The 22,146-nt window shown below is 45.3% G+C and overlaps 1 protein-coding gene across 1 annotated transcript in view; it reads right to left on the reverse strand.

The window, feature by feature from the left end:
- Positions 1-4,724: 4,724 nt before the first annotated feature.
- Positions 4,725-22,146, reverse strand: part of LOC106573283 (neural-cadherin) — an 81,464-nt gene continuing 64,042 nt past the window's right edge. Inside the window, exons 19-29 of the mRNA XM_082963247.1 lie at positions 19,991-20,084; positions 19,188-19,372; positions 17,172-17,398; positions 12,223-12,500; positions 8,798-9,012; positions 8,095-8,222; positions 7,839-7,966; positions 7,378-7,501; positions 6,463-6,643; positions 5,896-6,062; positions 4,725-4,757 (exon numbers count right to left, since the gene is read on the reverse strand). Coding sequence (XP_082819373.1) covers positions 4,725-4,757; positions 5,896-6,062; positions 6,463-6,643; positions 7,378-7,501; positions 7,839-7,966; positions 8,095-8,222; positions 8,798-9,012; positions 12,223-12,500; positions 17,172-17,398; positions 19,188-19,372; positions 19,991-20,084 — 1,760 coding nt within the window. The remainder of the gene's footprint in view (positions 4,758-5,895; positions 6,063-6,462; positions 6,644-7,377; positions 7,502-7,838; positions 7,967-8,094; positions 8,223-8,797; positions 9,013-12,222; positions 12,501-17,171; positions 17,399-19,187; positions 19,373-19,990; positions 20,085-22,146) is intronic.

Below are 22,146 nucleotides of genomic sequence, written 5' to 3' on the forward strand. Positions count from 1 at the left end.
ATGGGGCTGGGAGGGGCTGCTGCCTGCTATAACTGCAGCTTGTACTTGTGTGTCCATCCCTTAATTGGAAACCGTGGGGCTGAGATAATTAAATACTGTGTTTTAATGTATGCAGCATGACAGCTCAGAATGTTTGAACTATTGCTCCCTCAGCATGGTCATAAGAGCATAATGCCAACATTCTATTCCCCCCTGCCACACTACGAACCGATTAACCCCCCCATCTATCAAGCCCCTTCCACCCCCCCTGTCAGCAGATATATAGGCTCCCAACAATGCATCTAATTGCTTGCAGCCTAGGCAACCATATGACAATGAGCCCAATTAATCCCAACGTTATACAGAATCCGACCATGAGAACACTAGCAATACATTTTCAGCATCGCTAAGCAGTACAAACACTTTACTACAAAGTAAAAACTGTCAATGTTTTCACAAGTAAACCTTTTTCTATTTTAATTTTAAAACCCTTCATAGGGAGATAAATAAAAAGCATCTCAATAAGCGATGAGGGTTATAAGCATTGGTTTCCACCTTTTCGCTAACACTCAACAGAATAATGCAACCCGGTGGGTTGGAAAACACTTTCAAGGGTTCCATTATGTGAACATAAAATAACATGTTTTTGTCATCGAATACGGCTCCCTGACTCACCTATTACTGCTCATTGGACCCTATGATCACTAGGCTACACAGCTTATGCCCTATGGACATTTTCAATAATACGGTACCTCATTTTGTTTATCTGTTGGCCCCAGCCTCGAACTCAGGTCCTGTATGTACCTAACTGACCCGCTCTGCCCATTCATCGCCATTTACCCGTTGTTGTCTTAGCTCTCCATATCAACACCTGTGATTGCTTTATGCCTCTCACTAATGTCAATATGCCTTGTCTACTGCGGTCTTGGCTAGTTCTTATTGTTTTATTTCACTGTAGAGCCCTCAGTCCTGCTCAAAATGCCTTAGATAGCTCTTTGTCCCACCCCACACACATGCGGAGACCTCAAATGGCTTAACTGGTGCCTCCAGAGACGAAACCTCTCTCATCGTCACTCAACACCTAGGTTTACCTCCACTGTACTCACATCCTACCATACCCTTGTCTGTACATTATGCCCTGAATCTATTCTACCACGCCCAGAAATCTGCTCCTTTTACTCTCTGTTCCCTACGCACTAGACGACCAGTTCTTATAGCCTTTAGCCGTACCCTTATCCAACTCCTCCCATGTTCATCTGGTGATGTAGAAGTTAACCCAGGCCCTGTAGCCCCCAGTACCACACCTATTCCCCAGGCACTATCATTTGTTGACTTCTATAACCGTAAAAGCCTCGGTGTCATGCATGTTAACATCAGAAGCCTCCTCCCTAAGTTTGTTTCATTCACTGCTTTATCACACTCAGCCAACCCTGATGTCCTAGCCGTGTCTGAACCCTGGCTTAGGAAGGCCACCAAAAATTCTGAAATTTCCATCCACAACTAGAACATTTTACGGCAAGATAGAACTGCCAAAGGGGGTGGAGTTGCAATCTACTGCAGAGATAGTTTTCAGTGTTCTGTCATGCTATCCAGGTCTGTGCCCAAACAATTTGAGCTTCTACTTTTAAAAATCCACCTTTCCAGAAATAAGTCTCTCACTGTTGCTGCTTGTTATAGACCCCCCTCAGCCCCCAGCTGTGCCCTGGATACCATATGTGAATTGATTGCCCCCCATTTATCTTCAGAGTTCGTACTGTTAGGTGACCTAAACTGGTAAATGCTTATCACCCCGGCCGTCCTACAATCTAAGCTAGATGCTTAGGTACAAGGTACAACCAGGTACAACCCTAAATACGTAAATACGGGCACCCTCATAGATATCATCCTGACCAACCTGCCCTCTAAATACACCTCTGCTGTCTACAACCAGGATGTCAGCGATCACTGCCTCATTGCCTGCCTCCGTAATGGGTCCGCCGTCAAATGACCATCCCTCATCACTGTCAAATGCTCCCTAAAACACTTCAGCGAGCAGGCCTTTCTAATCGACCTGGCCCGGGTATCCTGGAAGGATATTGACCTCATCCCGTCAGTAGAGGATGCCTGGTTATTCTTTAAAAGTGCTTTCCTCACCATCTTAAAAAAGCATGCCAGATTCCAAAAATGTAGAACTAAGAACAGATATAGTCCTTGGTTCACTCCAGACTTGACTGCCCTTGACCAGCACAAAAACTTCCTGTGGCGTACTCCATTTGCATCGAATAGCCCCCGCGATATGCAACTTTTCAAGGAACTTAGTAACAAATATACACAGTCAGTTAGGAAAGCAAAGGCTAGCTTTTTCAAACAGAAATTTGCATCCTGTAGCACAAATTCTAAAAAGTTATGGGACACTGTAAAGTCCATGGAGAATAAGAGCACCTCCACCAAGCTGCCCACTGCACTGAGGCTAGGAAACACTGTCACCACCGATAAATCTACGATAATCGCGAATTTCAATAAGCATTTTTCTACGGCTGGTCATGCTTTCCACTTGGCTACCCCTACCCTGGCCAACAGCTCTGCACCCCCCCACCCACCCCACAGCAACTTTCCCAAGACCCCCCCTGCTTCTCCTTCACACAAATCCAGATAGCTGATGTTCTGGAAGAGCTGCAAAATCTGGACCCCTACAAATCAGCTGGGCTAGACAATCTGGACCCTCTCTTTCTAAAAGTTTCCGCCGCAATTGTTTCAACCACTATTACTAGCCTGTTCAACCTCTCTTTCGTATCGTCTGAGATCCCTAAAGATTGGAAAGCTGCCGAGGTCATTCCCGTCTTCGAAGGGGGAGACAATCTAAACCCAAACTGTTACAGACCTATATCTATCCTGCCCTGCCTTTCTAAAGTCTTCGAAAGCCAAGTTAACAAACAGATCACCGACCATTTCGAATCCCACCGTACCTTCTCCACAATGCAATCTGGTTTCCGAGCTGGTCATGGGTGCATCTCAGCCACGCTCAAGGTCCTAAACAATATCATAACCGCCATCGATAAAAGACAGTACTGTGCCAAGGCTTTCGTCAATCACCGCATTCTTTTCGGCAGACTCAACAGCCTTGGTTTCTCAAATGACTGCCTTGCCTGGTTCACTAACTACTTCTCAGATAGAGTTCAGTGTGTCAAATCGGAGGGCCTGTTGTCCGGACCTATGGGGGTGCCACAGGGTTCAATTCTCGGGCCGACTCTTTTCTCTGTATACGTCAATGATGTCGCTCTTGCTGCTGGTGATTCTCTGATCCACCTCTACGCAGACGACACCATTCTGTATACTTCTGGCCCTTCTTCGGACACTGCGTTAACAAACCTCCAGACGAGCTTCAATGGCATACAACACTCCTTCCGTGGCCTCCAACTGCTCTTAAATGCTAGTAAAACTAAATGCATGCTCTTTAACCGATCGCTGCCCGCACTCGCCCGCCCGACCAGCATCACTACTCTGGATGGTTCTGACTTAGAATATGTGGACAACTACAAATACCTAGGTGTCTGCTTAGACTGTAAACTCTCCTTCCAGACTCACATTAATCATCTCCAATCCAAAATTAAATCTAGAATCGGTTTCCTATTTTGCAACAAAGCCTCCTTCACTCATGCTGCCAAACACACTCTCGTAAAACTGACTATCTTCCCGATCCTTGACTTCGGTGATGTCATTTACAAAATAGCCTCCAACACTCTACTCAGCAAATTGGATGTAGTCTATCACAGTGCAATCCGTTTTGCCACCAAAGCCCCATATACTACGCACCACTGCGGCCTGTATGCTCTTGTTGGCTGGCCCTCACTTCATATTCGTCGCCAAACCCACTGGCTCCAGGTCATCTATAAGTCTTTGCTAGGTAAAGCCCCGTCTTATCTCAGCTCACTGGTAACCATAGCAACACCCACCTGTAGCACGCGCTCCAGCAGGTATATTTCACTGGTCACCCCCAAAGCCAATTCCTCCTCTGGCCGCCTTTCCTTCTAGTTCTCTGCTGCCAATGACTGGAACGGATTGGAAAAATCACTGAAGCTGGAGACATATCTCCTTCACTAACTTTAAGCATCAGCTGTCAGAGCAGCTTACCGATCACTCCACCTGTACACAGCCCATCTGTAAATAGCCCACCCAACTACCTCATCCCCATACTGTTATTTATTTTTGCTCTTTTGCACCCCAGTATCTCTACTTGCACATCATCATCTGCACATCTATCACTCCAGTGTTAATTACATTTAAGTCATTTAGCAGACGCTCTTATCCAGAGCGACTTACAGTAGTGAATACATTTCATACATTTTTATTTTTATTTTATTTTTTCATACTGGTCCCCCGTGGGAATCGAACCCACAACCCTGGCGTTGCAAACACCATGCTCTACCAACTAAGCCACTATAAATTGTAATTATTTCGCCACTATGGCCTATTTATTGCCTTACCTCCCTAATCTTATGACACTTGCACACACTGTATATAGATTTTTCTATTGTGTTATTGACTGTACGTTTGTTTATCCCATGTGTAACTCCGTGTTGTTGTTTTTGTCGCACTGCTTTGCTTTATCTTGGCCAGGTCGCAGTTGCAAATGAGAACTTGTTCTCAACTGGCCTATCTAGTTAAATAAAGGTGAAATAAAAAACAAGAGGTGAAAAAGGTTTCCGAGGCCTAACTCTCACACTTTTCTGCAGCAGCCCCCAGTAACCTTGTGAATGTCTTGTTATTCATTCAGATCCCTCCTCCCTCTCCATCCCTTCCTACCCATCAGAGCAAACAAGAGAGGCTGAGGTTCTGAGAGACTTGTTGTCTGGATCCACACTCAAGTGTCTCTCGGGGGGGTCTGAGACAGCTTCAGACAGAGTAGCTTGCTTTCGGACAAAAAACAAGCGTTTTATACTACTCAATTCTGAGAGATTGTTCACAGAGGTACCTTATATAACCTACTTACATTTGCTGCTGAGATCTTACAGAGCCCCAATCCTTTCCTCAGTTTATTTGTACTGGTATGTATGGGGCTGGTGAGGAGAAAAGGCTAGAGGGGGGTTGCTACTTCACTGACTCAGACACTCAGAAGGGAGCTATAGCAGTGTGACTGCATGCTGGTGCTCTCTCTGACACTTGCTCTGTCAACCTGGTTTGTCATGAGGAAGCTACAGTAGGATGAGAGTGGAAACAGCTGACCTGTGTGGGTAGGTGTTCTTGAATGACAGACGCTAGCCGAGCAGTCTCTAGCTGGTGCTGTGGACACACTGTCACTCAAAGAGGCCGAAGGCTCCTTTAACCCTAACATCCTATTTCTACAGAAATGGTATTCACACTCAGAAATGGTGTTCTATTTTCCTGGTTAAGCCAGACAGAGAAGAGCCTTGTGAAGTAGCAAATACTCTAGGTAATCTAGGTTGATTGTATATGCCACTTCATATTTTCCAGTTCAAATTGGGTACACAAGTCTAGCAATACGCTGAAAAAGTCTCCTATAAGAGCTTGAAGAAGAAAAGACAGAATTGGACCTTTCCACTTAAGAAAGCTCTTACATCCAACTAATAACAGCTACCCACTTCCCTAGACCCTAATACTGAAGGAAGGATGTGCTTAAAACTAGACAGACAGTAAAATAATCCTGAATACTGTGCTGCGATGTTCCATAGGCGCATCTCAAAACAACCCAAAGGCAATACAAGTACACTCCGAACACACATACAGAACTCAGTCACTCAGAGGCCCACTCAGTACCCACTTCCTGTCTTCCAAGCCCGCCATTACTCACTCCATCATTGTCGAAAATGTCGACCCATCATGACAGTCATTCAGGCAACGTAATAACAACGTTGAGGAGCAGGCTACAGCAGGAGCCAATTAAAGTGCCTCTCTGCAGGCAGAGTGTCGATGACTCACCTCCAGACTCAAGTATTCATTCTGCTCCTGGGAGAGGAGGCTGAGGAGGACACCGCTGGGGACGTGGGTTCGCACCTGGAGCTGCACGCTGGTGTGACGGGCCGGGAGAGACCAGCCCACCTGGTACTGGACATGGCTCCTCCCATCGAAGGAGAACTCTGGGACTTCTGTCAGTTGAAGAGAGAAAAACATAGAGCTGCCATGAGGGCTTCAACTACAGTATATTATTCATGATGTATTATTTATACTGTACCGTCTACTGTGTGGACTCAGTAGCCAATTCAAGACAATTCACATATGTGACAGAAGCCAAACATAGTTATATTGTGTGTGAGCCATGCATTGAAAGCCTTAAGACAAATTTCCATTCCACAAGAGCAATAAAAAAAAAGTTTAATGTTATTATAGGTTAAGCCTATAATGCAAAGCCATGGCATTTTGATCTTGTTGGGGAAAAAATTACATCCCATATTAGGTTTCTACTATGTAATACAGTCCACTCTACACCTTTTGATACCCACAGACAACACCTGTCCTAACCCGACTGTATATTCTCTAAGGACGTACCGTCTTCACAGTGGATCCCTGTGTAACCGGGCCCACACTGGCAGCGGAAGGAGTCCCACTGCCCGTTACAGCGCCCCCTGGCCCCACAGACTGGTACACCCATGTTCACACAGTTCCCATCAGTCAGAGAGCAGCCTGGGGCACTGCTGGAGGACTCAGAGGGATAACCAAGGTCATAGAGCTGGAGCAGAGAGGGAAGAGAGGCAGGGGGGGTGAAGGAATGAGGGAGAGACAGAAGGAGGGTGAGTGGGAGAGAGAGAGAGAGGGAGAAAGAGAGATGTGGGGGGAGAGAGAAGAGAGAGGAAGAAAGAGAAAGAAAGTAAAAAAATTAAGGCGAGAGAGAAATGAATAAGAGAGAGAGAGTGATGGCCTGAGGTTTTCAGTCTAACCTCAATAATGCACAATACATCCCTTTCTGAAGCATAAAGTAAAGATGAGAGAAGGTCATAGGCATAAAGGAGATAAATAACAAAGGAGAATACATCCCGCCAGTACATATAACCTGTCTGACATTAAGGCACTAAGAGAACCTGACTTATTTTTCTTTATGTATATATATATATTTTTTAAAACTGCATTGTTGGTTAGGGGCTCGTAAGTAAGCATTTCACTGTAAGGTGAAACTGTTGTATTCGGCGCATGTGACTAATACAAGTTGATTTGATTTGATTTAAAGGGGAATATGATGAGTGAAAGACGTCAGCATTTAGAAGATACTCCCAGCTTAGCCTTGAGCTCAAATTGATATTCCTCTTGAGCTCATGTCTTAATGAAACCTAGCGAGTCAACTAGACAGGTCAAGGAGTGAGAAAATGTAAGAAATAAAATGCAGTGTCCAGAGCCGAGATTGAGTTAGAGAGGTAAACTTGTTGTTGTTGGGGTGTTAGGGGAGAGTGCTAGACTTTTGTGTCTTACCGCACTATCCACAACCAGGTTGCGCAGACATCCGGTGAAGTGCTTGTGCTGTAGCTGGGGATACTCATAGGACACGTTTTCGTTGACACCACCCAGCTGCAACACCTGACTCCCATTCAGGTACCTGTGGAAAAGAGGAGACACGTCATTGTCAATGCCTGTCCATTAAAACCATTAATCTGTCTGTCCATTTCTTTGTTTCATCCATCCATCCATCCTTCCAGAATCACACCACTCACTCATGTCAACTCATCTGTGTAGTACCTTATCTTAATTGTAACCACCACTGGATGACACAGTGGCTGCTACAAGAATTGGAGTATGCATGGTAGATGGATATATGTTCGTAGATCTTTTAATGCCTTTCAGAGGAACTATTTTGGCCATCGGCAATGCCTTGACTGGCTGGCAGGTGTGATTGGTGTGATGTCAGAGGGGTGGGATTCTGAGCAGGACAGTACCTGTCCCTATTGGGCGTGACTCCTCTGACTTCACAAGAAGAGCGGTCCTCGGTCATGGCCCAGCTGTCCACGCCCTCCGTCTCCATGACAATGGCACTGGAGCAGCGATCCAGGGTGAAACGTACTTCCTGAAAACCCAAGAGATGAAGAGGAAGGTAACAATCTCTGCACACACACAAACATACATATACAGGTAAGAACATGGAAGAATGTGTGTTTTCAGGATGCGAATATAGCCATTTAATGGTTCGCTTACTTTACTGTTGCTCCTAACATCCAGACGGTGCCAGCGTCTGTCGGACACAACCACATTTCCCGGCAACTGCAGGACCAGGGTTCCAGACCCATGGTTGATTTTCAGGCTAGGTGTTCCACCAATCAGCTCTGAGGAGAAGAGAGGTCATCCGTACCAGCATCACCATGACATTCCACCTACAGACTTAAAGGGTCAAAGTTCAACTGTGGTGTAGGATGCACTTGGAGGGATGCTGTTCAGTGTCAAATAGTCAGTGCACACATATATACTTTACATGAAACTGTATATTGACTGTACATATGTAACGGACAGTTCATCCCAAAGGTACGGACCATTATCTACTTTTTATTAACAAGTGAAGTGAACCCATTAACAAGGTTACACTGCTTTAGTTTGAGTGTTTTGTCTCTGTCTGGGCTGTATGACTAAGCAACCTAATTAATCCAAATAACGCTGGATATATCCCACACATTCCATTTGTTATTCAAATCATGCACCTCGGTTGGACTGGAAGGTAGATGCAGTAAACTTGCCTTTGTGTAACAGAGTTTGTTTGGTAAACCACGCTAGAGGGCTGATTAACCTTGCCTGAGACCTAAAGACTTGAGTTAGCTCCCAGTTAATGCCTAGGCTTTAGCTCAGAGGGCTTACGTGATCTCCATGACCTGGGTTCAAATCCTAAGTGGGTAACACATTACCCTACCTATGGCCATGTAGTCCTCTGGGTCTCCGGGAAGCAGGGTGGCCAGGGGCCCGCTGTAGAGCAGCAGCCCATCCTCAGCCCCTGTGATGAACTCCAGGGAGAGATGGCTATCAAAGCACGGCCTTATGGGAGGGAACCAGGCATAGCCGTTGCCAAAGAAACTTCGCCTTGTCTGCTGGCACTCAGGACCCTCGTACTGCGGTGGGCACTGGCATCTGCGGTGGCATGGGAAAAAAGCACCCCAAAGAACATTAACAATTCTTTTTCCATATTGAAACATTATGACGGGACTGGCTATATTGTCATATCTTTGTGTGTGTGTAAAGTGCAGTGCAACGTATCTTTATAAATGACGGGCAGGGCTTTCATCTACATACAGTAGCTACTTGTGCATTAGGCTTGAAACACATCAAGTACATATTAAATAATGCATTGAAAACATTACATAGAAACACAAGTCCCTCAATCTTTCTATTCATTTTATTATCCTTATAACATTGTTTAGCCTGTGAGCCGAAACACAGGTTTGTTTAGGGGCTGTAGAACTCCTCTAACTTACAACTGCTCAGCAGCACATCAGATCCCTTTGTTCGAGCATGATTAAGAACATGATTCCTACTTTTCTCGGCCGCCTACAGTATCACTGATTCTCAATCTCTCCTTGTTTCAGTCCCATTACTCTGCTGTGCAGATTCCGTGGCATGGTGTAGTGTACGGACTCTTTCAGAAAAAGGGTACGGTTAGGGTACAGTATTTTTCCCTGGAGTACACAAAGATCTAAATATACATAATGTACCTTCAGAGGTACACATTAGATCTCACATGATACTGTCCGGTACCTTTTAGGGGACATGTAGTATAATGGTACATTTTTGTACCCAATCATTGGAGGGGTGGCTTAGTGTGGGCGTGGCTCTCAGTTATTATTTTGCACCTTGCAGGGTACCACTACAAAGACAAGAGTTTGTACCCCTTTAAGTATAGTATATGTGTGTGCAAGAGTGTCTTGTGTGTGTGTGTGCGCACGCACGCATGGGTGTGTGCATGTGTGTTATGCAGGCAGAAGCACTCTTTGTGATTACCTCTCCTTTCCCTTTCTTTGCCTTGATTACAGCGTATAGTGCTTCTATGGACCATTGGTAACACTGAATAAAGAAAAAATTAAGCAGAATGAATTGATCGTCTTCATGACATGCCTCCACTTCTTCATGGAATGTCTCCACTTCTTCATGACATGCCTCCACTTCTTCATGGAATGTCTCCACTTCTTCATGACATGCCTCCACTTCTTCATGGAATGTCTCCACTTCTTCATGGAATGTCTCCACTTCTTCATGGAATGTCTCCACTTCTTCATGACATGCCTCCACTTCTTCATGACATGCCTCCACTTCTTCATGGAATGTCTCCACTTCTTCATGGAATGTCTCCACTTCTTCATGACATGCCTCCACTTCTTCATGACATGCCTCCACTTCTTCATGACATGCCTCCACTTCTTCATGACATGCCTCCACTTCTTCATGACATGCCTCCACTTCTTCATGACATGCCTCCACTTCTTCATGACATGCCTCCACTTCTTCATGACATGCCTCCACTTCTTCATGACATGCCTCCACTTCTTCATGGCATGCCTCCACTTCTTCATGACATGTCTCCACTTCTTCATGACATGCCTCCACTTCTTCATGACATGCCTCCACTTCTTCATGACATGCCTCCAATTCTTCATGACATGCCTCCAATTCTTCATGACATGCCTCCAATTCTTCATGACATGCCTCCAATTCTTCATGGCATGCCTCCACTTCTTCATGGCATGCCTCCACTTCTTCATGGCATGCGTTCACTAGTGCATCTGCATGTCTACGAGTCATAAATCTTTATCAAAGAAATGACTTGATATTCAATACATGCAGTGAGAAAAACAACACTTTCGATCCAAACAGGGGAGAAGGTGAAAAGTGATTTGAGACGAACTGGGCTTGGTAGAGAATGTCACAGCCATCTATTTCCATGTGGCGTCTCTGAGCATATGGCTCTGCTGTGCACTGTTAGGGTCTGTTTTCTCTTTTCTCTTCGTCTCCAACTCTGTTTATTCTGCAGAGGGCCAACACATGTCAGGAATACTGATCCATTTGGAGAGAGACAGGGGGATGGTTCTAGGAAAGACTGTGTGTACACACACAGACAGATACGGAAGAAAGAGTGCATGCACGTTTGTGCTTAAGCATACACACACATGGACGAAAGAACACACTACAGACACACACACACGCACACACACACACACGCACATACCTTCCCAGGCATTTTCCATGTGACTCCAGAGAGCAATGCCAATCCAATCCAGACTCCAGAGCATGTTTCTTCCTCTGTTTCTCCCTTTTGACTGACACTATCTGATAAGGCAATGTCTCAGACTGGCTATTAAGCCCTCTCTACATGGGATGGTGCCGAAATTGGATTTTTTACGCACATACTGAATACACCTTGGGTTATATAGCAGCATCAATATTCTGACAAGGGCTAGGACTGCAGACTGCAGCTGATGTGGCAGATAAAAAACACAGAATGCATGGCAGTGCACCAAATGGCACCCTAAGGCCCATAGGGCTCTGGTCAGAAGTAGTGCACTATATAAGGAAAAGGATGCCATTTGGGACACAGCCTCAAGGTTTTAAGGCGGACGTGTTCTTCTGTATGCACGTCTGTCTGGCTAACTTCACTTTACATGTTCATGTAAATGGTATTAAGTGGGATTGTGAAGAGTTGTCAGCACTTACAAGAGAGGGGTGGGTAGTTATTGTTGTAATCTCACTGGCCTATATTTCTTAAATCCTACCATTAATCCTCATCGTCAAACTAGCTCCATCCTGTTTCCTCTGTGATGCGCCCACATGAGGCAATTGTACAGGGTTTTTATGGATTTCTGACTGCTGTATATGCTTAGCGTTCAAGGCTCTAGCATATAATTAGGAGGTAATTCATCATTGAACTGTAAAAAAAATGTTGCCCTTAATTTAATGTCATTCTAGTGTGAAATCCTTTTTTGCCCAGGTAGCTCTAGTGTCATTTCTGATTCGGATCTAATTTTCTCCACATCACCATCTGTGTGTAGATTTCCTCCTGACTATTTATATCACCTTGTCTCAGTCATCTCTTAGTTGTGTCCTATTAAAGTATATTTTATCTTGCGTAATAAATTAAATACAATGAAGACAGGATACAATCGTGTTCAGTAGAGTTAAATTGGAAGAAAATGGTCAGAAATTGAGTAAAAAAGGGAGGTATTATCTACACTTGTCCAATAAGTATAGTCCTATATCTTGTTTTCAGCTATGATGTGCCTTAATAAACACAACCCAGTTTACATGGTCCTCAGGTGAGGTGTGTTGCTGTAGTCCTTGCTCTCTGCTCACCTGTACCCGCTGAGGGTGTCCATGCAGGTGCCTCCATTGAAGCAGGGGTTTGTGGGGTAGGAGGAACAGGCCTGGTGGACACGGTCTCTGGCGGTGCAGCCACACACGGCTGAGGAAGTCACTGTCACAGACACCAGGGCCATGTTGCCAGCATCCACCAGGGTGGGTGTGTCACTGACGCTGAGGTATGTTGAGCAACCCCCACCCGCCCTGCAGTCTGTGTACACACACTCATCCACCTGTACCTGGGACACATTCACCCGCAGCAGAGACTGCAGCTAAGGAAAGAGAGAGAAAGAAAACGAGAGAGAGGGAGAGAAGGAAGGAAGGAGTGTGATGAGGCAAGCTGATACTCCTTGCACATAGACATACTTACATTCAAATAACCAAGGGTGAAAAATGGCAGATTTATTTTCAATAAATGACTGAGTTCTGAGAAAAACAGACAGAGAAAAGAGGGTAGGAGATGGAATGAGTGAGGGATGGAGGGAAGAAGCGGATGCTAAGATACAGACTGGAGTATGTTCCGGGATTCATTTGATGGCATTGAGAAGTTTATTTAACTAGGCAATTCAGTTAAGAACAAATTCTTATTTACAATGATGGCCTACTCCGGCCAAACCCGGACGACGCTGGGCCAATTATGCGCCACATAATTATAATTATCAGCCGGTGACTGCTTTTGATAAAGGTTAAATAAATAAAAATCGTGCATTGACGACGTCGTCTCCACAGTGATCGTACGTACATGTCCCAAACAGAAGCCATTACAGGCAACATCCACACTGAGCTAAAGGCTTGAGCTGACGCTTTCAAGGAGTGGGACACTAATCTAATACGCGAGACACTAATACGCCCTCCAACGAACCATCAAGCAGCCAAAGCATCAATACAGGACTAAAATCAAATCCTACTACACCGGCTCTGATGCTCGTCGGATGTGGCAGGGCTTGCAAATTATCACAAATTACAACGTGAAACCCAGGTGCGAGCTGCCCAGCGACGCAAGTCTACCAGACGAGCTAAATGCCTTCTATGCTCACTTCGAGGCTAGCAACACTGAACCATTTGTGAGAGCACCAGCTGTTCTGGACAACTGTGTGATCATGCTCTCTGTAGCCGCTGCAAGACCTTTAAACAGGTTAACATTCACAAGGCCGCACGTTCAGAAGCATTACCAGAACGCGTACTCAGAACGCTGACCAGCTGTCAAGTGTCTTCACTGACATTTTCAACCTCTCCTTGACCCATTCTGTAATACCTACATGTTTCAAGTAGACCACCATCCCTGTGCCCAAGAACGTCAAGGTAACCTGTCTAAATGACCATTGCCCCGTAGCACTCATGTCTGTAGCCATGAAATTATTTGAAAGGCTGGTCATGGCTCACATCAACACCATCATCCCAGACACCCTGGACCCACTCCAATTTATCCACCACCCCAACCACAGAAGACGCAATCTCTGCTGCAGTCCACACTGCCCTTTCCCACCTGGAGAAAAGGAACACCAAAGTGACAATGCTGTTCATTGACTACAGCTCAGCATTCAACACCATAGTGCCCTTTCAAGCTCATCACTAAGCTCAGGACCGCCATGCTGACCCTCAACACCATTCAGGGGTGCATGCTTAGTCCCATCCTGTATTCCCTGTTCACCCACGACTGTGTGGCCGCTCATGACTCCAACACCATCATAATGTTTGCCGACAACACAACGGTGGTAGGCCTGATTACCGACGACGAGACAGCCTATAGGGAGGAGGTCAGCGACCTGGCAGTGTGATTCCAGGACAACAACCTCTCGCTCAACGTCAGCAAGACAAAGGAGCTGATCGTGGACTACAGGAAACGGAAGACCGAGCACAGCCTCATTCACATCGACAGGGCTGTAGTGGAGCAGGTCAAGAGCTTCAAGTTCCTCTGTGTCCACATCAGTAAGGAATTATCATGGTCCAAACACACCAACACAGTCGTGAAGAGGGCACGACAACGCCTCTTCCCCTCAGGAGGCTGAAAAGATTTGGCATGGGCCCTCATCCTCAAAAAGTTATAGATCTGCACCATTGAGAGCATCTTGACTGGCTGCATCCCCGCTTGGTATGGCAACTGCCTGGCATCCGACCCTCTTTTTATTTACACTTTTATTTTACTATTTTGCACCAGCTCAATGCACACTCACTGGACTCTACCCACACACTCACACATAATACACTAACACTCCAACACACACATATATACTGTAGACTACCTATGACTACACAGGCTCACACACATATTGACGCCGCACACACATACACACACTTACACATAGACACACTTTCACACTCTTCATATACACTGCTGCTACTCTGTTTATTATTTATCCTGATTGCCTAGTCACCCCTACCTACATGTACATATTACCTAACTACCTCTGCACATTGACTCAATATGGGCACTCCTTGTATATAGTCTCGTTATTTTTTCCATTGTGTTACTGTTTCCTTTTGTGATTTTTAGCAAATTTGTATTATTTTTTTACATTTGACATTTTGCCTGGATTAGTGCCTGGATTAGGATCTGCGCCACTTCCTCTGTGAGGTAGGGTCGCACTCCACAGATGTTGTAGAGGAGTGGTATTCAAAGTCGTGGAACTGCAGTGGGGTCGCAAAACATAAAAAATGTAATATATAAATCAGAGTACAGATTATTGCATGGGACAATATAAAAACATTTTATTTATTTTTAACCTTTATTTAGCTAGACAAGTCAGTTAAGAACAAATTCTTATTTACAATGACGGTCTACCGGGGAACAGTGGGTTACTGCCTTGTTCAGGGGCAGAACGACAGATTTTTACCTCGTCAGCTCGGGGATTCGATCCAGCAACCTTTCAATGTAAAAATCAAAAGTTACAGATTTTAAGGTTGTGACATTAGATTTGTGGTGTGGTAGGGTTGCAAGAAATTCTTGGTGAAAAAATGTAGACCTCAGAAATTCTGTCGAAAAAAAATTGGGTCCCTGCTGAAAACGATTGAATACCATTGTTGTAGAGCATGAACCTGCAGGAGCGAGTCACTGCTTTGATGTTTGCAGAGAACAACAGGGTGTTTCCAGGGTCACACCAAGGTTCTTTGTACTTTGGGAGGGGGACACCGTGGAGTTCTCAACTGTGATGGAGATGTCTTGGAGCGGCCAGGCCTTCCCTGGGGAGGAAGGGCAGCTCTGTCTTGTCTAGGTTGAGCTTGAGGTGCTAGGCCCGAGATATCTGCTAAGCACACAGAGATGCGTGTCACGACCAGAGTGTCAGAGGGGGTTGAGTGTCATCCACATAGCAATGATAGGAGAGACCATGTGTGGATATGACGGAGCCTAGTGACCTGATGCATTGAAAGATGAGGAGATGGCCTAGAACCGAGCCCTAGGGGACACCAGTAGTGAGTGTTGTGAAAACACAGATCCTCTCCACGTCACTTGGTACAGTAAGAGCGACCTGCCAGGTAGGATGCAATCCAAGAGCGTGCAGAGCCTGAGACGCCCAGCCCTGAGAGGGTGAAGAGGAGAATCTGATGGTTCACTGTGTCAAAGGCAGTGGATAGATCTAGGAGGATGTGAACAGAGGAGAGAGAGTCAGCTTTGGCTGTGCAGAGAGCTTCTGTGGCATAGACAAGAGCAGTCTCGGTTGAGTGACCTGTCTTGAATCCTGACTACTTAGGGTCAAGAATATTGTTTTGAGAGAGATAGTGAGGGGGTTGGTCAGAGACAGCACACTCAAGTGTTTTGGAAAGAAAAGAAAGAAGGGATACTGGTCTGTAGTTTTCAAGTGTTGGTTTCTTGAGGAGGGGTGTGACTCAGGTCCGTTTGAGGTCAGAGGGGGCACAAACAGTGGTCAGGGATGAGTTGATGAGAGAAGTGAGGAATGGGAGAAGGTCTCCAGAGAAGGGAAGAGGGGATTGGGTCGAGCGGGCAGGTTGTCGGGCGGCTGGACCTCCACTAGTTGCAGGATTTCATCTGGAGAGAGAGGGGAGAGAGAGGTCAAGGAGTAGGGTAGTTCTGTTTGAGTGGGACCAGTGGATTTAAAAGGCTGAGTGAATGAGGAGCGGATGTCGTCAACCTTCTTTTCAAAGTGGTTGACAATGTTGTCTGCAGAGCGGGAGGAGGAGGGGGGATTAAGGAGGGAGGAGAAGGTGGGTTAGAAGCTGAAGTTTGAGATTTAGAGTGATTGAAAGTGGCTTTAGCAGCGTATACAGAAGAAGAGAAGGTAGAGAGGAGAGAGTAAAAGGATGATAGGTCATCCAGACGTTTAGTTTTCCTCCATTTTCGCTCAGCTGCCTGCAGCCCTGTTCTGTATGTTCGCAATGAGTCCCTCATCCACGGAGCAGGAGGGGAGGGCCAAGCTGGCTGGGAGGAAAGGGGACGGTGTGAGTCATAGGATGCGGAAAGGGAGGAGAGTAGGGTCGAAGAGGCAGAATCAGGAGACAGGAGGGAGAGATGATAGGATAGAAGAGGAGAGAGTCGTGGGAGAGAGAGAGCGAAGATTGCGACGACGCATGACCATCTGGGTAGGGGCTGAGTGGCTAGGGTTGGAGGAGAGGTCGACAGAAAAAGAAACAAGGTAGTGATCAGAGACCTGGATGGGGGGGTTGTTGGGAAAGGGTTCGTAAGTAAGCATTTCACGGTAAAGTCTACACCTGTTGTATTCGGCGCACGTGACAAATGACATTTCATTTGCTTTGATTTAAAAGATAGAGGGAAGGAGTTGGGGAGAGATAGACGAAGACGGAGGAAGCAGGTATGAACACACAAGGGGGAGAGTTGGTGTGAACAACATGAATGAAAAAGATATGAATGCACACTGCACCTCTTGGCTGATAAAGAAATGATCTCAAGAACGCCAAGCTCTGCAATGCACCTAGAGATGTATGAGCTAAGATCTCTATCTTCAAGAAGGGAAAACTTTGAGGCGTACCTTATTTTTATGCACCGCAAGGTATCCATGTAGTTTCTCTGGGCGAAGGTAGCTGTCGCTGTGCACAGAGAAGCGCACGTCCAGCGCCTTCAGTCCTACGTCTGTCAGGCTGAATACGTTGATGGCGCCTGATCTGACGGACAGGCGTTCAGACAGGAAGCCCCTGAACACATCCTGTCGGCTCGTCTTGTCCACCTGGGACTCAATAAAATCCCTGGCAGTGATGCCTGCAGAAGGGAGAAATACAAACAAACACACACAAAACACACACACAGAAAGAGAGAGACACACATACACACGTTCACTACTCACTGACAGGCGGAGTGGATCAAAGTTATCTCAGTCTTGGTTCTATTATCAAATGTAATCTCCAACATTCCTCTAGATTGACATACGCTGGCCACACGTCAGTTCACTCACCCATTAGGTGAAACTATTTTACTTACTGTTATTGAATTATTTCCAGCGAGACCTGACTCTTTGGCTCCGGTATAAACCATTTGACGGCCTCACTATTAAATACATTTAGAGGTCAAAGCATTAGCTATGCGTCTCTTCTAATAATATCGGAGAGGGTGGAAAAAGTCATCTTTGATCTATACAAAGAGAAAATTATTCCCTAGTATGCCTAATAGCCTTGTAGTCTATTCATACAATGGATTTTCAAATGTCAAGGACTAACCTGGCAGTTTGAAATTGACCTTTACAATTGGGATATGCCCAGAGAGAGCCACAAGACTAAGACATTAAACCGCATTTATTTTGTGAAAAAGGCACCACATGTTTGACACACACTGCTACTTGAAGTCATAGGGACTATTGGTTGTTTAGATTTGTGGTAAAGTACATGCCTTACAGCTTGTAAGGGAGATGGTGAGACCCACATTCAACGTAAAATGCTTTGATCTTTAGGAAAAGCTTAAAAATCTACCTGGATCCATTGGGTTTGCTAGCTCACAGTGGAGCCTCAGGAGGACCAGTTACAGATTCCGAGACTTTATAACTCATTTCTTCTTCTTTCTCCTGTTTAAATTCACTGAGCAGATGCTGATTCCACCTTAATTCATTTGACAACCTCATAATCATCCACTTAATGTCTGAGTTTATTCAATCATAATAACAATAACTTGGCAGCTATTGTCTTTCTCAAACCAAACACATTTCTTGCAAGCTACACTCTATATCTCTCCAACAAAGGAACGAAAGAAAGTTTAAAAAACAGATGCTTGGTGTGGGTGGAAAGACAAGTGACAGAGAGCGAGAGAAAGGAAAACAAATGGAAAAAGTAACTCGTGTTGACAGGCTCAGACTCCAGAGCTCGTATCAACATAAACTTTGTTAGTTCATCTTCTCCTATAGAGCAATCCTGCTGTGGAGTAACAGCAGCAGTAGTAGCATCAATGTAGTTGCTGAACTGTGAGTGGGTCATGACTTGACTAGGGCCTGAAGATTTTACTAATCCCGTGACCTGACTGGAGAAACTTTTGGCCCAAACGTTCTCCTGTCAAGTCACGTACTGTAGTCGTAAAAAAAACAACTAGTGACCGTAGGCTCTGTCTGAAAACTTCACTAGCTGCCAAATTCTTACTTCTTCTGTTCTTGTTTCCTGAATTCCTCTCCAAGCTCATTGGATGAGGAGGTCCAGAGGGAGACCTTGAGTCCTGTCCTCCAATGCGCTTTGAGAGGAATTGAGGAAACAATAAGGATAGAGGAAACAAGGATTTGACAGCTAGTCATTTTTTCAGACACAGCCTTTATCATGAGGGCCCTGTGTTTTGGCTAATCAAGTCACATGACCTGGATTTTAACCATTATTGTAAGCCTTTTCCCAGAAATTTGAATTAGACCAAAAATGAATGAAATTGTCTGAGGATGGTGCTATGACGTAAAAGAAAAGGGGGACAGTTTAATGAAAAAGCTTTAAATAAAGGTTAAACCTTGCCATGATTAACCAAAACACAAGGCCCTATCATAGACTGTAGATTAGAACGACACTGTCACGCTGCTGTAACCTACCTGTGAGACGCAGGGAGGCTGACAAATGGATTGCCTTGTCCTCCAGCTCCCGCACGTGAACTGTGACCCCCGACACCACGTCCGGCCACACACCATCCGACACGCCCACTCTGAGATAGTAGCTGCCCGCTAGGGTATTCTGTCTGATGGCCAGGTCACCTGTACTCTTGTCTAAGGTGAAATACCTGTTGGTAGGGCAAGAACGTTGTGGAAAACTTGAATGACTGGGTAGTATTCATTAGGGCATGCAATGGAAAACCTCAAAAAATATATATAAATAAGGAAATAAGTATCTATTATTGGACAAGACCAAGTAGTTGCTCCTTGTTCAAGTCCATATGAATAAAACAGGAATGTGTAAAAAATGCATTTGGGATTTTTCTTTTACTCCCTGACTGCGTTAGATGCTAAATTGTAAACAATCGCGGAGAAAACATTCTTGATCCTTTTCCCCCCACAATTCCACCAGTTGACAGGATTCAAATGCATCCTCTGATTGCTCTGAATATGATTGCAATGTTCAGCATAGTAGCAATCACTGTTGATTTATATTTCTTCATCATTTCAACACATAGGGAACGTTCTTTGGGGGTCGAGGCCATCGGATCAGATGTACATGTTGAATAAGCACGGTGTTGATTTTATATGATATCCTCCAATCCCTTCCATCTCTATTTGTATCCCTCATATGTTAACTGTTTAACTGATTAACTGTCCTGTACATAGAGAGCTCCTGTAACATGTTGTCAACGGTCTGTTCTTACTTATGACTCACTCTCATTATGGACAAACATAACACCTACTTCATTCCTCTTGCGTCTAAGGTGTAGGTCTTGTTGTCCCAATCATCGGGATCAGGGGCATAGACCTTGCCCAGCGAAGTAGTCTGCATCTTTCCTGTACAACGCACACAAAGACATTGATTTTGTCTGAAAACAAACCCAACGTGATAGAGGCCCCATGTCGCTTATCTTTAGCCCTTTTCTTATTTGCTGTTCTGTGATTCTGCTGTTTCTGTTCTTCCTATTCTGTTCATGAGTGTGAAGTCCCACTGTCTGGGTTGAATAGACTCCCAGTTCTTGAGCTGCGAGGAGCGCTGAGGGCTTAAGGAAGTCAGGGCTATCTCAGTATGGATTATGTTGTTATCGAGTCCCAGCGCCAGGGTACTGCAGCTGGGTAAACAATGGGAGCCTGTATGAATGTATGTGTCATGTTGCTGCAGTGTTTCATACAATTACTGAAAACTAAACTGAAACAGCCAGGTCCATGATCAGAATGTTAATTGGCCTAACAATCCCCCCCGAGGAACACCACAGATCTCGTAATGTTCAGGTCAACATTAGGGCCAGATACAATTAGTAGAGTGGAGAGTGGGTGGGGGGTAGAATGTTGTTAAACCTGAAGGAACGATTTGCAATCAAGAATCATGAAATGCTGAAAAGAAATTGTAATATTAGCCGCAGGTGTTTCAATTACGCATTCAGACAACACAGAATAGGGACGCGGTATCATTTCCTACCTTAGTCAACACTTAGTCCGCATCCTCCCTGCTGTGCAAACTTGGGTAAAATCCTGGGCCCATATTCACAAAGCATCTCAAAGTTGGAGTGCTAACATTGGATACATTTTACCTTTTAAATCATAATGAATAAAAGGGGGAATACAAATCTGACCATAAATCAGCACTCCTATCAGACACTCATACTGTCAGACACCCCTTCTCTCAGACACTCCTTCTCTCAGACTCCTACACTCAGACACTCCTACTCTCAGACACTCCTTCTCTCAGACTCCTACACTCAGACACTCATACTGTCAGACACTCCTTCTCTCAGACACTCCTACTCTCAGACACTCCTTCTCTCAGACTCCTACTCTCAGACACTCATACTGTCAGACACTCCTTCTCTCAGACTCCTACTCTCAGACACTCCTTCTCTCAGACACTCATACTGTCAGACACTCCTTCTCTCAGACTCCTACTCTCAGACACTCCTACTCTCAGACACTCCTTCTCTCAGACACTCATACTCTCAGACACTCATACTCTCAGACACTCCTTCTCTCAGACTCCTACACTCAGACACTCCTACTCTCAGACACCCCTTCTCTCAGACACTCCTTCTCTCAGACTCCTACACTCAGACACTCATACTGTCAGACACTCCTTCTCTCAGACTCCTACTCTCAGACACTCCTACTCTCAGACACTCCTTCTCTCAGACTCCTACTCTCAGACACTCCTTCTTTCAGACACTCCTACGCTCAGACACCCCTACTCCTAGACACTCCTACTCTCAGACACTCCTACTCTCAGACACTCATACTGTCAGACACTCCTACTCTCAGACTACTTCTCTCAGACTCCTACTCTCAGACACTCCTTCTTTCAGACACTCCTACGCTCAGACACTCCTACTCCTAGACACTCCTACTCCTAAACACTCCTACTCCTAGACACTCCTACTCTCAGACACTCCTACTATCAGACACTCATATTGTCAGACACTCCTACTCTCAGACTCCTACTCTCAGACACTCCTACTCCCAGACACTCATACTGTCAAACACTCATACTGTCAGACACTCATACTGTCAGACTCCTACTCTCAGACACTCCTACTTTCAGACACTCCTTCTCTCAGACTCCTACTCTCAGACACTCCTACTTTCAGACACTCCTTCTCTCAGACACTCCTACTATCAGACACTCCTCTCAGACACTCCTACTCTGACTCCTACGCTCAGACTCCTACTCTCAGACTCCTACGCTCAGACACTCCTACTCCCAGACACTCCTACTCTCAGACACTCCTACTCTCAGACACTCCTACTCCTAGACGCTCATACTCTCAAACACACCTAGACACTCCTACTCTCAGACACTCCTACTCCTAGACACTCCTACTCTCAGACACTCCTACTCTTAGACCTCGGACACTACTACTCTCAGACCTCA

The sequence above is a fragment of the Salmo salar genome, chromosome 16 (genome assembly GCF_965601325.2).
Source record: "Salmo salar chromosome 16, fSalSal1, whole genome shotgun sequence".
In the NCBI taxonomy this organism is placed as follows: Eukaryota; Metazoa; Chordata; class Actinopteri; order Salmoniformes; family Salmonidae; genus Salmo; species Salmo salar.